General features: G+C 46.8%; 6 protein-coding genes across 6 annotated transcripts; 3 read left to right on the plus strand and 3 right to left on the minus strand.

Moving 5' to 3' along the window:
- Positions 1-185: 185 nt before the first annotated feature.
- Positions 186-1,261, minus strand: N7447_004648 (SDR family oxidoreductase; the record flags this gene model as incomplete). Its single annotated transcript, XM_057228923.1, has 2 exons — positions 186-956; positions 1,016-1,261. 2 exons carry the CDS (start codon positions 1,259-1,261, stop codon positions 186-188), a joined length of 1,017 nt encoding a protein of 338 aa, XP_057088264.1.
- Positions 1,262-1,600: 339 nt separating this feature from the next.
- Positions 1,601-3,094, plus strand: N7447_004649 (uncharacterized protein; the record flags this gene model as incomplete). The annotated part of the gene is made up of 3 exons (XM_057228924.1): positions 1,601-1,783; positions 1,841-2,704; positions 2,762-3,094. The coding sequence occupies 3 exons, from the start codon at positions 1,601-1,603 to the stop codon at positions 3,092-3,094; spliced, it is 1,380 nt and encodes a 459-aa protein (XP_057088265.1).
- A 94-nt stretch (positions 3,095-3,188) lies between these two features.
- N7447_004650 (fungal specific transcription factor domain-containing protein) lies at positions 3,189-5,046 on the minus strand (the record flags this gene model as incomplete). Its single annotated transcript, XM_057228925.1, has 4 exons — positions 3,189-3,387; positions 3,445-4,092; positions 4,143-4,503; positions 4,563-5,046. 4 exons carry the CDS (start codon positions 5,044-5,046, stop codon positions 3,189-3,191), a joined length of 1,692 nt encoding a protein of 563 aa, XP_057088266.1.
- A 1,275-nt stretch (positions 5,047-6,321) lies between these two features.
- On the plus strand, positions 6,322-7,347 carry N7447_004651 (zinc-dependent alcohol dehydrogenase family protein; the record flags this gene model as incomplete). The annotated part of the gene is made up of 1 exon (XM_057228926.1): positions 6,322-7,347. One exon carries the CDS (start codon positions 6,322-6,324, stop codon positions 7,345-7,347), a length of 1,026 nt encoding a protein of 341 aa, XP_057088267.1.
- A 1,272-nt stretch (positions 7,348-8,619) lies between these two features.
- N7447_004652 (uncharacterized protein) lies at positions 8,620-10,421 on the plus strand (the record flags this gene model as incomplete). The annotated part of the gene is made up of 3 exons (XM_057228927.1): positions 8,620-8,809; positions 8,865-9,709; positions 9,762-10,421. The coding sequence occupies 3 exons, from the start codon at positions 8,620-8,622 to the stop codon at positions 10,419-10,421; spliced, it is 1,695 nt and encodes a 564-aa protein (XP_057088268.1).
- A 5,611-nt stretch (positions 10,422-16,032) lies between these two features.
- Positions 16,033-17,888, minus strand: N7447_004653 (uncharacterized protein; the record flags this gene model as incomplete). The annotated part of the gene is made up of 2 exons (XM_057228928.1): positions 16,033-16,311; positions 16,332-17,888. 2 exons carry the CDS (start codon positions 17,886-17,888, stop codon positions 16,033-16,035), a joined length of 1,836 nt encoding a protein of 611 aa, XP_057088269.1.
- Between the last annotated feature and the right edge of the window lie 796 nt (positions 17,889-18,684).

The raw sequence follows: 18,684 nt of genomic DNA on the forward strand, positions 1-18,684 counted from the left end.
GCGCGCAGGCCAGAATACTAGACCTTTTAGGAATCCCGACTTTGTCCAGAGAATCTAAACTTCCAAACACCTGTAGAATCTGAATGAAGACTGGCGTGTCCCTGAGGTAGACATTACACATGAAGAATACGAGAGGAGGCTCATTTATCATATTTGGTTAGGTATTTATTTCGCCAGGTAAACATCTAACAGCTGCGTGATCTTTCGCTTAGCGAGACTGACTGAGATACGAGATCTCTTACAGTATCATGGAATGAATGATACTTGTATCCCAATTCCATTGCAGCAGTTTGACCATCCAACCCACAACTCTCATCAACGACTTGGTCTTCTTGGGTGACTTTGGTTCTTAGATCAGGGAACTCCTCCGCTATGATCTTTGCAGCCAAGCCATAGGAAAATCGCTCTGGGGACGAAGGAACATATCGTTTGCCACCCACCTCTTCTCGAAGTAGTGACTCAACATGGGCAATGGCTAGGTCACGCACATCAATCCAGAATGGCACTCGTGCAACAGGCAGAGGGTTTTCTCCACTGGCAATCTTCCACAACATCGCATTCGACTCATTCAGTTTATCCACGTGAACAACGGGGTGCACCACCGGTCCAAATGTCATAGGGGGGCATAGTGCGACAATATCGAACGTCGGACTGTGTTCCTCCACATATTTCCAGGCTTCCAGCTCAGCGAATTTCTTCGACCCGCGATACGCAATTATAGCATTCGTAGTTGGGTCCACAGACTCCTCGTAGGTGAGAGGGTTCCAATCCGCACCAGTGTAGGTGAAATATGGAGGGCTTTTGCGATTGGTATCAAGGACGGAAGCGAAGGAAGAAGTAATGACGACGCGCCGTATTTGTGAATTGCTGCTAGCCGCTTCGAGAACTGCTCGTACGCCATTTATTGCGGGAAGAATAAGCTCGCGTTCATTGTTCGTGGTGTTATATGTGAAAGGCTGTGCGAACCAGTCGTTAGTGACTGGAAACGGGGAAGATCAATGACGCTATGGCTTACACTGGCCGTATGGATCACTCCATCTACTCCTTGAGCGGCTTCCATCAAGCCCCCAGGCTTTTCAAAGTCATCGATATGCACAAACTCCAGTCTCCCTGAATGCTGTGGACGAGCCTTGATCATAGCATCGCCTTTCTCCAGCGAACGTGTCGCGCCACGCACTCGCATACCACGAGCGAGTAACACGTCGACGATGTGGGCGCCGATGAAGCCGGTCGCACCCGTGACAAGAATAAAATTGACCATTTTGCCTGTTGAGACAATGAACCGATTGAAAGCAATCAAGAGTATAGGAATATGTCAACCACATGTGCAGGTAGGTATATATTGTCTCACTGGCCAATGATCATCCACGGGGGGAGGCGGCAACTCCACTGGGGGAAATCCCCGCAATCGGCTTTCGCTGCCAGATCTTGACGATGTTGGGGAGTGCAATGATATGCTATTATCCTATTTCGGGGCTGTTATGGATGTGGGAAGTAGAAATAGTGGGAATCAAAGCACTATTTCTTTTCCATCCTCCCGTGGGTTCAATGATTTTTTTTCCAGTCTTCTCTTTGATACTTTTTCCAGATATATTTCATAATGGGTGCTGATTTCCCCGTCCACGTACAGGATGTTACAATCACTTCTTTCAAAGTCATTGACCTACGATTCCCTACGAGCCTAGACGGTGTAGGGTCGGATGCTATGCATGTAGGCACGAACGGCTCACATCCTTACATCCAGCTGAAAACAAATAAAGGATCTCTGATTGGAGAGGGCATTGTAAGTCTGAGATTCCGTTCTTGGTGAAATTCCAGCGCTGAGACAGTTTCACCATAGGCATTTAGCAACGGCCGAGGCAGCGAGCTGATCTGCATGGCGCTTGACATATTCGCCCGACGGGTCGTGGGTAAAACTATGCATGAACTGACACGCGACATGGGAAAGACATGGAGGTACATGGTATCTGACTCACAATACCGCTGGATCGGCCCTGAGAAGAGTGTCACTCACTTGGCCGTCGCGGGAGTATTGAATGCTGTTTGGGACCTCTGGGGCAAGATCCTGGGAAAACCAGTCTGGAAGATCGTCTGTGACATGGATCCGGAGGAGGTCGTGAGATGTATTGACTTTCGCTACATTACGGATGTTATCACACCCGAGGAAAGCATTGAGATGCTCAAGAAAACACAAAAGGACAAAGAGTCTCGCCTGCAAGAAGCTCTCGAAAATCGAGCGGTTCCAGCCTACACCACGTCTCCGGGGTGGTTAGCTTTCTCTGGAGACCGGATGAGAGAGGTACTCCAAGAAACCATTGCGGCAGGATATACTACGTTCAAGTTCAAGGTTGGAACCAATGTGGAGGCTGATCGGGAACGTTTGGCCGCAGTGAGAGAGGTTCTGGGATATGATCAAGGACACCAAATCATGATCGATGCCAATCAAGTCTGGAGTGTTCCCCAAGCAATCGAATACATGAAACAGCTGGTGGAATTCAAACCGGTGTTCATTGAAGAACCAACCAACCCGGATGATGTTTTGGGACATGCGACTATTCGCAAGGCTCTCAGACCGTACGGTGTTGGCGTCGCAACAGGCGAGGCGGCACAAAATCGCGTCACTTTCAAGCAACTCTTGCAGGCGGAGGCGACCGATGTTTGTCAAATCGATGCCGTGCGACTTGGCAGCGTCAATGAATGTCTTGTGAGTGCAGCTTTACCTTATCCTTTCTCGGCTATTCTATCTAACTGACTCGCGCAGGCCGTCATGCTCATGGCACTGAAATTCAATGTCCCATGTGTACCTCATAATGGTGCCATGGGTCTCACAGAATTGACATCTCACTTGAGCACAATTGATTATATCGCTATCAGCGGACGCAAATCAATGCTCGAGAATGCCGATAGCCACCGGGAAAATCTACGCCATCCTTCCAAGATTGAGAATGCGCACTATGTCACACCACTCGATCCAGGATATTCCACGGGCTATACTGACACAGCTTTGGAGAAGTATACGTATCCATCAGGGAGTTTCTGGGAGAGTGATATTGGTCTTGAAATCATTGCTCAGCCCACTGGGGGAGAGTTGTAAATAAAGGAAATGCCGAGTACGTTGTTCGTATTCGCGTGAATTCTGTAAATTAGCCCCTGCAGGCTCATTGCAGGAGCTGTCGACTCGTGACTCGTCAGCAATTCATACGCGTGAAGAGTCTTTGCTTTTTCTGAACGTCTTCAAGTATAGTTATAACAGCTTCAAGACTGGAGAAAGCCCACGGTCGAATATTATTCAAAGCCAGGGTTTGTAGTGCGTCAATATCCGTCACCAAATGTTGCAAAGCGGGATTGAGTGAAGCGAGCGTTAAAATAACAATGGCACCCAGTGATCTGTAAGATTTGTGTTAGTCAGTATTCGTCAAAGACTTCTCGATACAGGTCACATACGATAAAGAGAATGTCCACGTGTACTGGCTCGGGTGCTTTAGGATCCGAGTCGTGCTGTGGATGTAACACCGGCAGCTCTCGATGCAAATCCCAGCCTTCTCAACAATATCCTGGGATATGCAGGTGACATCGTGGGTCACAAGAAAGAGAACAAATGGTCTGTATATTATATGACGCGCGGCAAAATACCGAATTCGTAGTATTGCCTGGCGATCATTCGATTCCTGCATGGAAGCTTCGATGTTGAGTTTTGGACGAATGCTGTCTGGTATCGAAGAATGCCACATCTCAAGTTGCAAATGTAGCTCATCGCAGACTGCACTCATGGATGATATATCATCCATGGAAAACTCGTCCGGGGTGGTCAATGTGGTGGACGATAGCATCAAGCCGCGTCTCTTGCTCGGGTAGAGGGAATTATGCACGCGGTTTAGTAATCTTCGAATAGATATCTCTGCAAGGTAGCAGGTCGATTGCATCATCCCAAGATTAGTGCACTCCGGAAGACTAATGTCGTCCATCAGATGTTGCAACCCACTTCGTGGGAGTTCCAGCTCGGCGAGTCGATCGCACTCGATCAAAAAGCAGGACCAAAATAAACGAATCAAGCTCTCACGCCACCAAGCTTCTTTCTGTTCACGATCGATTCTACGTTATGATTAGAGATGTTCAATCTTTGGGGCCGTCAGAAACCTTACCCTGAAAGTTTGAACTGGATTATTGTCGTGGCAGAGTAGATGAGTCGCCAGCTTTGAAGGGGGCGGACGATATATGCGAAATACACGCTAGCAAGAACGAGTGCCTGTGGTAGCATGAGGCTACATGAGACTGACCATGCTGACTGGCTGAGAAGGGTTGGCATGGCGTGCTGCATGTACTCCATGCCTGGGGGTGAATGAAGAAATGCATGCGCATCTGGCGGCGAAGCAGCGACGGCACCAAGTGCTAGGACAGCCATGCATAAAGCCGATTCAATACTTGAATCAGGCCCATTTTCCAGAAACCGGCTGAAGATATCCTCAAACCCGCCTGGGTCCAAGATTGGATGGTCATGATGGGCTGATGCGAAGAAGATAGATACTAGATTAGTAGCAAGATCGCTTTCAATTCCAACTGACGGTTCTGGTACTGGCCATGTCTCGAATGACAGCTCCGGGGGAGGTGGGCCCGTGATTCTAACAAGAAAAACAAATCGGTCGGATACTCCCCGATGAGGGATTTGACTGGGGGTAAACTCAGGAGGTAACTTGAGGAGGTTTTGTGTTTGACTGGAATTGTCAATGGGGGTAGTTCTGGCAAAGTGGGTTGGATGTCTAATCCAGAGAATGCCCAGGGCGAGGGCATGGTAGCATTCGGAACGTCTCCTGCAATAGCCGCCGATGTGTGGCCAGGTGGCGAGGCATCGGGGACAGCATGGGCACCAATATGGGACTTTTTGATGTCTGAGATCTGGTATGACTGAGTCTTCAGCATTGCCTCGATGTCACGTAAGCGGCTGAGGATTTCTCGAGTGCCACCGGTGGTGTCGATCCTATCCTTGTAAGACGACATTCGCCCATGGATAGTCAACCGACACGAACCTCTGGGAGGGTAAATCATCATAGTGACATTCCACTTCTAGCTCTCTGCAGTGAGCGCATGACGGCTTTTGAGCATCACATCGCCGTTTCCTGCGTTTCGCTTAGCACTGGCATGAGAAATCGGAGACAGGTCACCTACCGATTGCGACAAAAAGTACAAGCCAGGGCTGCTCGCTTTCTGCTAAAACTCATGTTTCAAACTTGTCTCTTGATTCTTTTTAGAACTCGATGCATGACGCCAGAAAATAACTATTTGAAGACAATGGCAATGGAGGTTGGGAACCTCCACAGAGAGACCTCGGCCTGGAGTCCTGGAGATTGGGGAAGCTGACTCATCGCCTATTCTAGCCCAGGGCAGATTGATCCTTTAAAAGTAGACATCATCTGAGATACTTCAATCCGTGATGTTTATGTTGCGAAATTCTATCTTAAATTAATTGTAGTTAATACATGTATGCCCCAGATCTGAAGTGGTATGTGGAATTTGTAATGTATGGTGATTTTGCATAGAGCCTGGGAAAATATATATCTTCGTATGAACAGCCTATTTGACCACTATGTTAGACCATTAGCATATGCTTAAGTACATCAATGGACAGAACATCCACCATAATCTAATCATGTAAGAAGGGAACCATCAACCAGGGTCATAATCCCAAGATTCACTTGTGTAGCGATTGATTCTGTTTGGCTTGATATTTATTTCCCGTCTTCAACTTTCCAGACCCGGATGAATCGATAGTCCGATGCCGAAGCGAAGATCAGGTCACATGACCTTGGAAGATCATGGAGGACCCGGGGACCTTCGAGGTCAAAGGCAGTTGGTCAAACTTTTATCCGTGCCAGGGCCCGTTACACCTTGAGTCTCTTTATTTCTTTCTTGATATTAATCACGCTTTACATTTGACATCTCTTGTTTCCAGCCGATATGGCTCTCGAAAAAAGAACGGGCGCTGCAAATGACGTAACGAATACTAACATGAATCTCTAAAGAGAAAATTTGGAACAGCTACTGACATATCTCCATCAGCACTGTTCAATATTATTTGAGATTTGGTGGGATACCGGTGGGAGCCGACGAGAAATTGTCAGCTCCAACGGTGCTATCGTAATCCCATCACTAATTCACTTGGAATTTAGGAGACGGAAACGTCATCATTTTTACCCTAACCGAACGCTTCCTAACACCTCAAAAGATATTTAGCTCGGCAACTCCCCTCATTATGCTCAATGTGAAGGGACTCTAAATTTCTCGACATCTTTCAATCAATTGAAAGCCAAAACCAAAACCCTAAACATGGCACAAATGAAAGCTGTTCGCATTGCCAAAGCCGGCGACAAGATTACCGCTGAACTTCGTGACGAATCTCTGCCGATTCCAGGTCCGCGCGATGTCCTGATCAAGGTCCACACTGCTTCACTGAACTACCGCGACACGGCTCTGTTGAGGGGTGAATATCGTGCGCCGACTAAGGAAAACGGTATTCCTGTTTCTGACGGTGCTGGAGAGGTTATTGCAGTCGGAAAAGATGTCGCGCGGATCGCAAAAGGCGACCGCGTCGCAGTCGGCTGCACTGCAAATTGGATTGCTGGCCCATACACCCCGGAATATCGCTCAAGTAGTGTTGGTTTCACTGTCGACGGGCTGTTAGCTGAATATGTGACTTTTAACGAAGACGCACTCGTCTGCATCCCTCGTTATATGTCCTACGTCGAGGCTGCCTCCCTTCCTTGTGCGGCTGTTACCGCCTGGACGGCCCTTAACAAAGTTGAGCCGCTCCAGCCGGGCCAGACCGTGCTGATCCAAGGCACTGGTGGTGTTTCGCTCTTTGCGTTACAATTTGCGAAGATTTTCGGCGCTCGTGTCCTGGCAATCACATCCTCGGATGAGAAGGCCGTTAAGCTTAAAGAGCTTGGAGCCGATGCTGTTGTGAATTACAGTACCACCCCTGATTGGGATCGGGAGATCCTTGCTCTGACGGGTGGCAAAGGTGTTGACAAGGTGCTGGATATTGCCGGAGAGAAGACTATCGTGAAGTCCGCAGCATCGACCAAGATCACTGGCGTCGTCGTCCTGATTGGATTCGCAAGCGGTTTCGGTGGCGGCCTTCCGCCAATTGACATCCTCGTTCGATCCCTCACAGTAACTGGATCTACTGTTGGTTCGCGGGTCGAGTTCGAAGCTATGCTTCAGGCTATGGAACGACACCAAGTCAGACCTATAATTGATCGCGTTTATCCCTTCGCGGAATTCCGCGAGGCGTACAAAAGACTCGAGGGTGGGCAACAAATCGGCAAAGTCGTTATCGAAATCGCGAAATAAACGACCCATGAGGATACGAGATTGGCTTTTTGAAAAATGGTAGCCTGCATATCGCTTCGGCGTGAGATACTAAGAGAATCGCATGGTTGTCATTGGTTATATCCAAGTGCGGTCAAGTAGACTAAAATTACATAATCCACTTCCTAGCGAATAACTACCCGGCACACTTGGCAAGTGCCTCTCTGCCTTAGGCATTAATCATGTAAGCCCTGCCTTAGGGGATCACATGGAGGACGGGGCGTACTAAGGGGCATAGCGCTCAGTGTCGTATACACCCATTTGATGCCCTGATACCCAAGTTTGGCCTAAATATAAACCACCCCTTTTACACCTCTTCATACAGTTGTAAATTATCAATCCATTTCGAGACAAGATTAGCTTAGCGAAGGATCTATGACTCTTCTTCACTCACCTTTACTTCACAATTGTTTCATTGTTATTATAATAATAGTACAAAAAAGCAAAAAACATACAACAGTGAGGATTCGCTGGTGGTCACCCACCCAACTACTAACTCACCGGCGTGTGGCTTATGTGCAGTCAGTAGTCCGGTGGGTGTCGCCGGGGTGAGAAATGGGTGAGCGTTGCTGTACGGTCGCGCGACTCGGGTGGTTAGGGTGAGTGCGCAATAGACAGGGTGAGAATGGGGTGAGCCTGGGTGAGAATCATAATCTGCAGGGTGACCACTTCACTGACCCCTTTCAGCTGAGTTGGCTTTGGTCTTCGGTCGTACTGCCCTCAGCGTCGCATATTTTAGATGACCATGCCCACCATTTATGCAAATTGAAATTCGGTTGGTGATCAATGCGGCACAGAGGTCTAAGGCCTTTTATTTGTTTTTTTCATCTCGACAACATGTACCAGGCACTCAACCTTGGAGGTGATGACAGAAAGAAAGGCGGTCAGGGAAAGGTCACATGACAAATGAGGGGTCATATTCCCACAACTTATTCTTAGCTTAGCTTCTCTCCTTCGTGCAATCTGAGAGTATGGTTTTTCGTCCATTTCCTTCGGTTTGTTCTCAATTTCTGTAGGAACTCATCCTGACCTGTGCTCAAGGGTGTGACACTGAGGTTTTTGCACGCGGGCCGGGAAGGTTGCGGTGCGGCGGACGCTCGGGGGTCTCAGGGGCCAGTCAGAAGTGAGGAATCCAAGGACCCGCTCTTACAAGGTGACCACTCCGAGAACAATGGACAACTTGCAGGCGATTCTGACCCACTCGCCAAGGCTGTTTTTCTCCCAATCATAATCAACCTGATTACCCCATCCGCGATGCCTTCTCGAGAAGGGCCTCCGTTGCCTGGACGGAGCTCCCCGGTATCGAAGAAGCAACGTGTATCCTCCACGGATGACTCGATTTTCCCATACCCTGTTCTTCCAGCGGACTGCGTCACCAACGATCAGGATGGTTATCTACCGGTGGGGTCCTTACACGAGCTGCGACATTTGATTCCTGTGCCTAGTATGTATTTCCACTTGGCGATGGAGAAAATGATGATCAGCTAACTCTATTGTAGCAACAGACTCTGTTGAGTGGGGCGACAAAGCGGCTGCAGCTAAGCGTGCCTCGATCGAGCCCAAAGTGACAGACACAAATCAACGATTGCTTCGAACGCACCACCCATCTCTTAGCCAACTTGACTCAGTATATCTGGTGGAAGAATCGGAGCACAAGTGGATATGGGTGGTGTCGCCAGGATTTGATGAGACCAGGTCGATTGGCGCTTATGCCGGGGGTCTCGAGATTCACCTCAAACCAACTGGGCTCATGGAAAGGACAACTACGATGTGGCCAAAGTACCAATCGGACCCCATCCCTGCTATTCTCAATCCTCGGAAGTTTTTGTCTCGACATCACCTTCACCTGTTACGAGAAATGTTCCCAACTTCGCTCGGCGCAAGAGTTTTCATAAGTGGTTTCATCGTGATTCTGTTCAAGAGCCGTGCCGACATGGAGAATTCCTGGCTGCAAGATGGACCGGCAAGCACCTTTGGCACCCTAAGACTAAGATACGATATTCTTGAGGACACACCGACCCGGACAATGGTTTCAAAAGGCGCTGCAATTGCTGCAAGGCCAGACTGCGTCGAGGCATACGCTGCGCTTGGGTTGAAGATTCGTTTCCCGGGAGGCCAAGAGGCGATAACCGTCCCCACGCATGCATTTATTACTCTCCGATATATCCGATCAGCTCCTCTCCTTCGAATTGCAGACTGGTATGGTCACATTAAGATAAAACTGGCTCGATATTCCCCCATCAAAAGTGGGTTATCTATGCGAGCGATTGGGTCTGCTCGGCGTCATCCAATGGGTAATTCGCCACTTGGTCAGCAAGTGTTCCTCGCTGGAGATTCAAAACAGGTATGCTTGCTCTGCTATCATCTGTGGCTGTCTAACAACTTACCGAGAATAGATCGGGACCATCTCTTTTACCTACGATCCGATTTCAGCAAGGCCCCTTCGTTTCCCGACTGGGTTTGTGCATGATCTATCATTGATCACAAATTCCCAGGAACTACCGGAAGTTACATCCCCTGATCGAACACCATGTGTGGTTGGTTGGGGTAGTTATACAGACCTTCTTGATGGAAAACCAGTCTTTGTGACAGGCCTCAATATTCCCACAGGCAATACCATTGTGAGATCAGAAAGCGGGATATCAAGGGAAGCACAGGCAGCGCTCACAGAAGGCTCGCAGTATCTCTGGGACAGAGAAGTACTATCGCAGAATGTTTCGATCCTATGGCGGACTGAAAATGATGAAGACCCGCTAGGAGGCCTTTCGGGATCGGCGCTATGCCTCGGACAACTGCAAGACAAAACCTGTCTAGCGGTTTGTTTCCAGAACTTTGAGTCCCCTCTATATTCGCGAGAGCTGCTGAAAGACGACCATCGTGGTGCACCACAATACGCCGATCGCGTTAGAATCAAAGGGGGCTTTCTGCTACCGCCAGAGGTCAGAGCCACCCAGATCCTATGCAATCCATCCGAAACACCTACGGCATCGGGGACTTATCCCAGCCGATCGAACCCAACAGCGGGCCTAAGGAGATCATATTCCTCGACTCGCTGATATTGCTTTGTATTTCTAATGTATAATTAACACTTGACTTGGTGCCTAACTCATGGCTGTTAATCAAGGCTAGCTTCTCAATTCTACCATACTTTAGCGCCCGTATTGCACAAGCGAAGTAACATGTATACATAGCCCTCATACGGAGTATATACAAATGTTCAAGTGAAACAAATTGGCGTACGAATCCAGGAATTGGTCTGGAAAGAGAATCACTTACTAAATATACAATGTAATACTTAGGCAGTTGTCCACAAGAAGCCCCTTAAACATCCTCGAACTCATATAATAGCAGGGGTGGAGTCTGCCTTATACAGATGGCTGTATCTTTTATTCGACTTATAAAAGTCTTGCTTAATAGCAATCCATCCCCTGTTTATCTCTTCCCTTTCCTAGGGCGTGGACTCTCGTATAGCCTCGACTCCCTACGAAATGCGACCTATTACAATCATGCATTTTTGATGTCTGCTAAGCGAGTTGTTGATATCTCTAAGTATTCCGCTTAAGGGATATCCTATAAGGCCCTATAACCCTATTTAAGGTAAGCTTATAAGCTTGAGATTATAGAAAATATTTCTGCATGTTCCATATACTAGCTATCGGCTTAAGAAACACTCTACTAATTATTTTCCTGACCCTCTTAAGAAGCCCTTTGGTACCTCTATACTTAAAGCTATCATATAGATATATTCCTAGACTTGTTATACCAAAGTAAAATCTATCTCTAAGCTCTTACTTATATATTAGAATATTTAACGTATTTCACATGCGAGTGATCCACACAAGCGAGTGGTCCACGCAAAAACACATAGTAAAAGCGATATAGTTGTCACTTATATTTCAACAACTAACGTTTTTATCTAGCTTCATAACTTGCCGATAATGATTGATAAGCATTTTTAATATAATATATCAATCTTAAACGAATTGAATACTTCCATTGTTGTGGTATTAAAAATTACGCCGCTGGATTCTACAAATATATATATCTCAATTACCAGCCTATTAAATTCCCTCAAAATATATAAAGTAACTAGATATCATATAAGCAGCATTAGGCTGCAAGAGCCAGTTTATATACAAAACCGTTGTTGCACTAACATGTTGTAATTTATCGCTTTTACTATGTGTTTTGGCGTGGACCACTGGCTTGTGTGGACCACTCGCATGTGAAATACGTTAGCCTTAGACTAGTTCTAGTATATTTATTCCTACCTTTCCTACTGCCTTAAATCCCGTTTAAAGACTAACCACCTGTCAGACTTGGCAAAGCAATCACGAAACTGATGGAATTCGATGAATTATGCGTCCAAAGGAACGAAGACACTAAGCTGAAGAACTAAGAAGAGATGGACGCAAGAGATGCAGGTGAGGGAGCAAACTACACCCTTGGTCGTTGTGCCCTGCCGTACTCCATCTTCCCCAGTGCTGCAGCTCAACCAGCAAATCCACCAGCCAGTACTGACACCACCTAAGGGATCGCGGTTATTATCCGGTTATAGTATAGCTTAGTGTTATGGGTTGAACCCAGTGATAGAATTTGGCTATGCCTAATTCATACGTCGTACGTTGGTATATAGTGCGCTGGCAATGTTAGATCTCTTGATCTAACATATTGTTTACCTTTTGGTGCAATGGGTAAAGTGTAACGGATAAATATCCTTACAACATGGAGACGGAATCACCTGATCGCACCCGCATCGATCATGTATCAGGAACGAACTGCCAAGGAATAGTCACATGGCTCCCACGTGAACATGGGGACACACATAGTCCAGGATTCCCCTGAATCCCCTCTTTCTTTGGCAAGAGTTAGTCTTGGCACACACAGACAATATATCCTCGTTTCCTCTCCAAGTCATTGTATCTTACCCGGTTGACAGGCCTTACACCTGGAAATCGTAAACCTTTACATAAAGTCGCGAAACCAGCGCAGCGACCGACCCCTTACACTTAGATATATTATAGAAACCCCTAGTTATATTTAGTGATAAATCTGTTAGTAACTATTAATCACCTTAACTATCTTTTTTAATAGTTTGCTTCTTTATAATATAGCTTTATATAAAATAGTAAATTTAGGTAGTTTTGAGAGGGTCATCAAGCTACTTATTATCTTAGCCTTTTCTAGCTAGATATTCCTTTTATACTCTATGCTTTAAATTTGGGTAAGATCATTGTCATAAGTAGGAATGTTTTTATAGGATATAATATAGAATTCTGTGAAAAGTTTTAAAAGTTAAGGAGTTAGGATAGGTAAGTTAGGAAAATTAATATTTATTGGCTTATTTTAGGAAAGCCTCTACTTACTAATAATTAGGAACTACCTAAAGGTTAAGTAAATATAAGTCTCAGAAGCCAGGGGAAGGAGTACCAAAGCTGGCTGTCTTATTGCATGCATGGGGGAGAAAAGAAGAGAGATCGAAAGAGAGAGATGAGAATGTGATACTAAGAGAATCGCATGGTTGTCATTGGTTATATCTAAGTGCGGTCAAGTAGACTAAAATTACATAATCCACTTCCTAGCGAATACCCAGCACATACTTGGCAAGTGCCTCTCTGCCTTAGGCATTAATCACGTAAGCCCTGCAAGCCTTAGGGGATCACATTTCATTCTTCATGAATCTATATCCCAAGTTCCTATAGACTCCGCTTCTTTCCAAAAATCGGCTCGACTTAAAATTGCTCCGGGAAGTTTTGCTAAAATAAAACCAGCGCAATATTCCCGTAGCTTATAAAGTCCGGCAAAAACAAATTTCGTCTTTAATGACGCAGTCCCCCAGGAATGTGGTACTAAGCAAAGTATAAAGCGCGAGTCCTTCATTTTTTCAATCGTTTCAAATTGCGGCTCACAATCAAAGGTCATTGATTGGAGTTTGGATTTATCGTCACAAAAGACTGCCCAAACTGACTCATATTGACGTAAAAGCCTGCCTCGACGAATGTGCCAGCAGAGGTCAGAGTTTGGGCAGGCGGCTTCTAAAAAAGGGAAAATGGAATTTAAGGTCGGCATTGAAAAGTCTAGCATAGTTAATAATTAACATCTAAACTCTGGGAACGGATAAATAAAAACTGACCATCTGGGTGATAGGAGACTTTCAGCATGATTAACTCTAGCAATTCCGCCTCTTTATCTAGAGGCTGCCAGAGTGCGTTATCAACAGAAGAAATGTGTTTAGAATAGATGCCGGCAACGGAAGCTTTATGGTTAAAATGTATCAGATAGGAGCGAAGATCTCGTGAGGCGGCTCTGAACATATGTTAGTGACGATATAAAGATTTAAATCTTCTTTCTTACCGACTGAGGATGTGTATAAGGACACGTTCACGTTCACCCTCTGATATAAGGCTTAAAGGTCGAAGTCTTCCGCCACTCACCCGAAAAGGCTGCCTCATGGAGAAAGTGTACGATTCAGAGAAGTCGTATAGAACTGTATCGTAAATGTCATTAGGAAGTCGAAAGTGGAAATCATGGATGTCGCCATGGGTTATGCCAATTCGATGTAAAGCATCCAGGCGACGAAGTCGGTCTTTCAGCAAAGAATGATACCACTCCTGCTCAAACGGGCTTAAGGAAATCACCTCAGGAGTGGTGCAAAATCTTTCGGATAGCGTTTTAAGGATAGCTAAGAAGCTTTGAGACTGGTGATTAACAACTTCACTGAGAACACGTCGAGAACGTAAGTCCGGTTTTATTGCCTCCAGCACAATCGCTCGCTCGTGGCAATACCCAGAAGAAAATCGAGATTTTGGTATATCCGTGATCACTCCGTGGAATTGTGGAAAATAAATTCTTTCACGGGCGGAACAGAATAGGTCAATATGGCTGTATGCCCGAGCCTCCCGATAAAATCTATCAAACTCGAACACAGCATTGTCTATCCTTTCCGGATTTAGCAATACTCCGATACGATGAAGCTGTATCATGGCATCCTGCTTAGAATAGCAAGGGAACTTGGATAGGATTAATCGGGGCACGCGTATAATGATTGTCTCCACTTACGACTTTGCCGATATATTTTCTGCGCCCTTTGATCCGAAGCCAAAACACCTGTATACTATTCGCATCTGGTATTCTTGATGTATCGACCTTGCTTCCTAGTTCCCAGTTGTCGTCTTCAGCACAAAAAGGTCGGAATTTTAGGCCCTCGAGTTCGTTCGTTTTCAGAATGTTTGGACGGCTGCCAGAGAAAAATAGGTTCGTCCAAGTATCCCCTTCCTCCATGATAGGTGCTCTTGTTAAGGGAGATAAAATACAAAAATGAGCCTGCACTGGTTTTGAAGCTGTGGTTACGTTGTAGGAACGTTACGACGAAAAAATGTTAAAGTCGATTGATAAAAGGTACCTCCAGAAATTAGTGTCATGTGAGATACGCTTATCCGTGTATTGTCACCCATTTTTAACTCTCCCCACTTTTTTCCCTCCGTCATTTCCTGGGAGAATGCATCTTTGCCTCCCCGTTGCGCTCGCCCTCAGTCTCATTCCTATCGTCCCTCTTATACCCAAGAGCCATCTCTCTTCAGTTGGCTCGCTGCCTCATTTACCCCAGGTTTTAACGCCAGCAACAGCGGCAAAAGGCGAGGCCTTCTGCTCCAATAGGAATGACAAAACTTCGGCTGGACTGAAAACCTCATCTGGCACCTTGGAAGCAGAATCTTTAGTAAAATCTCTTAATCGTGTCGTCACCCAGTTGTTATTCAATGCTTCTCGTGTGTCCGGGTGTATTGTGATGGGTTTTAACCCAGATCAACCGCTGGATGAGTGCTGGAACGGCCTACCCCGTGATACTAAAGGGAAAATCGCTGCGCAGGTTGCTGAAATAATCCAAGAGATGCATCCATTGAGCTTTTACGCCTGGCCCCATTGGTGGAGGACTAAGTCGGGGTCGAAAAAAAAGGTAAAAATAAATAAACTAGAATAGCACTGAGAATGACGGACAGCTGTGAGAATATCAAATTGGCGTGCATAAACTTCCGTGCGGCGTAGATTGCATTTACACGGCGAGACGCGCAGCATGAAACCCTAGTTTTGCCGCCGTGAAATGCGGTTCGTATGTCATAATAATTTGGTACGAGTTGCCACGTATTAAAGTGCCGACCAACTAGTAAATCAGTAGCTGCCCCAATCTACCATTTGGTGCAGCACATGGATAGTCTGATATCCAATAATTGTAGCCGCCCATATGTGGGAAAACCGGTACCATCCAGAAAATCATCTATTGACTGTCCTCCTGAAACTGTGAGCCCTTTCTACCTTTCTCCCTCTGTCAAGCTCTCCAATCAGGCGCAGGATATTGACGCTTGTCTGCTGCACGATGGAAAATTGAGAACCTCCGTGGGTAAAAGCGGTGGCGGGATCTATAGCTCGGAGGGGCCGTGGGCATCGGTGGTAAACTGTCCAATTATCAAACCTATTGGTGGGGGCCGGGGAATCCATCAGTTGACGGCGTCAGTAATGCGGGAAGGGGAAACCTGGAAAACCTGTCAAACCGGTGATCATGGCGATTCAGGGGTATATGCCATCTGTGCCAAATGTCACGAACATCCAGCTGGCGGCCCAGATGGCTTTCATGAATACATCGACCTCACGGTCTGACTTATTTCATGAGCGCTATTCGATTCCGTCAAGCCAGCTCTCAACGTGCGTTTTCTTTGGACTCCAGTACTTTTCCGCGTCTGATTCCGCATCATCAGGCTCTTCTTCGTCGTCAGTGCCTTCCAAATCAATCCATGAATGCTGGTACAAGGATTTTTCGCAGCGAGGATACCCCGTTGATCTTAACCATTGAAATATCCCACGGGTGGCTACTTCCGAAAGCGATTGCGAGAAGAAATCATAGTTATAATCGCTCAGTGCAGCATATGTGATGTTGGGGGGTGCGCTGTTTGGCTAGGGGTCTTGCTATTAACTTTCCCGAAATCCTGAATTGAATGGCCATTCGCCAATATCCATTCCCAAGATTCATATTCTAAGCAATGAAAACATTGAGCATGTTGTCGGACCGTTAGGTCTGTGTCGCAAAGTTGTGTGTCCCCAAAGGGCTTCCAAGGCCATATTGGAGGTCGATCATGGCCTTCGCAGGCAGTAATGAACAATAGGCGGCATTCATCATCGCGGCGTATCGATTCACCGTTGCTGGTTCCCATGTTACAGGTCATAAATGTTTGTATTGTTGTGGCCCAGGCCGAAGCTGGAAGATCCAAAGCCGTCATTCCAGCTCGTATGTCGCGCAAGACAGTCTTTGCCAGATCTGTGAGAATTGCACCCAGCCAGAGGGTCCCGAGTAGAGGGTTTCGATTGGCCAAAAATGCGGCTAATTCATTCTTTCTGGGTGAGATGGAATCGATAATCGCAAAAGCCGGATTCAGCCAGGCGCTGACAAGGTTGCACTCAATAACTGGATTGAAAAAGGTGCTGCACAGAAGAGAACGTAAACCCCACGTATTGGAGCTTAACGTCATGTACTTAGGAAGCAATTCGTTAAGCTCAATGAGAAGATCTGGAATGGAAACTGGTGAGCCACCAACACACTGTGTTAGTTCCAGCCGAGAAGCTTGTCTTAGAAGCGGAAGTGATACTGTTCTCCCCCTCAGGGATGGAATGTAGAGAACCCCAGCAAGGGCGACCGAGCACTGAGCGTAAAGCCGGTGGTGCACACAGAAACGAGTAAGGTAGTTGAGAGCGGCCCCAGACAATGGGGCTTCTGACTTGGCGCCCAAAAAGCCCTTGGTGGCTAAGGTAAATCCCCTCTTCTTTGACGAAATCGACCATGGTGATAAATAGACATGGCCATTATACTTGGCGGTTGCATCCCAGCCATCGTTAGAACACAGAATGGCCCGCCACCAGAGGACTTCCTCCTCACAAGCATCGTCGCCGATGTCAATTTCAACCATGGGTTGATTGTCCGACTGCGGCAATGGACCCTCCATCCCATCGGAAGTGTAGCCCATATGACATTCGTGGTCAGCAGAGCGACCAAGCAGCTCAACCCATCGAGCAGATATTATGTAGGCCCATGCAAAGTAAAGAACTGATAGATAGTTTCCCTTGTCATAGCCCGAGAGTCCCTGAACTCCGGGCCAGTCTGACAGAGGAGAGTCTTCAGACAGTTCCACATTTAATCGACTGCCAACTGCCAACAGAAGTTGCTTAGGCAGGACCTTTGGCTGTAGGTCACAGATTCCTTCAGAAGTCCTCCATGTTGATCTGCCATTAACGATAAGACTGCCTTTCCCTTGTGCTGATTCCTTCTCCTCGCAAGCGAACGAAATCGTCTCGTCAGACGAAGCAATTCCATCGCCGAGGAAGGACGGGGTCTGGCTGACGAGAGGTCTCATGTTTATGGCTTGCCGGGGGAGTAGATGTTGTTTGTTCTCGGTAGCTAAATAGGAAGTCCATGTCTTGAGACTCTCCTGAAGGACCTGACTGAATTCATCATCACCTGGGCGCAAGGCGTCGCCCATCGTCGCACACCGATAAGCTGAATGCAGATATGCAGATGCTGCGTGAACCGCCCGGGAGGGTTGGGGGGGGGGGGGGGGGGGGGGGAACACTGTTTATAGTCGATCGAAAAACCAGGAGTGGGTGCAGAAGGACGAGTTAATGTCCACTCTTATGTATCTTGCTTGGAAGTCGGAAAGTCAAGGTTGGATTAATCGGGCGCGAGCAGTTTGTTTATTATACGGAGGTTTCCAAGTGGCGCAGTCGAGGTGCTGTTCCTGTGGCGCGGTGTGTGGCTTTTTTCTTTCTTTTGCTAGCCGGCCTACGGCGGACGATAGCGGAAACAGGGATAAAGTAGGCATTGGAGTGATTTATTTATACAGAGTGCACAAAGGAAAAAGAAACCGTGGGATCGTGCTGGTTCCACACATTTCCTTGGTGAACAAGTGATTCCTTATCAATACGGGGCTCTCAGAGCACCACGTGATGAACCTCGCGCGAGGCAGTCGAAAACCTAACCTTGTTGCCAGACAGGCCTTTAGGCAGATCAAAATCAGCAATCGTGCCATACCTTATACAAAGCCTTCATGAAACCAATATCTGCCATCTAATTAACTGCTTTTGCCTTGCGGTGACGTGGAGGATACACATTTTGGTTTTGTATAATTTTGTAGCATTTTGAAGGTAAGTTTCCAGCTCACGGTGTTCTCACGATAACGGCTTACACTTTCTCATAAGTTCACCGGTCCATACCCTTCCATATGAGTCTGCCTAACAGCGACGAGGTCCTCCAGAAAACGCTTGAACATGTTGAACACA

Source organism: Penicillium robsamsonii (genome assembly GCF_028829455.1).
Source record: "Penicillium robsamsonii strain IBT 29466 chromosome Unknown utg000002l_segment0_segment0, whole genome shotgun sequence".
Taxonomy (NCBI): Eukaryota; Fungi; Ascomycota; class Eurotiomycetes; order Eurotiales; family Aspergillaceae; genus Penicillium; species Penicillium robsamsonii.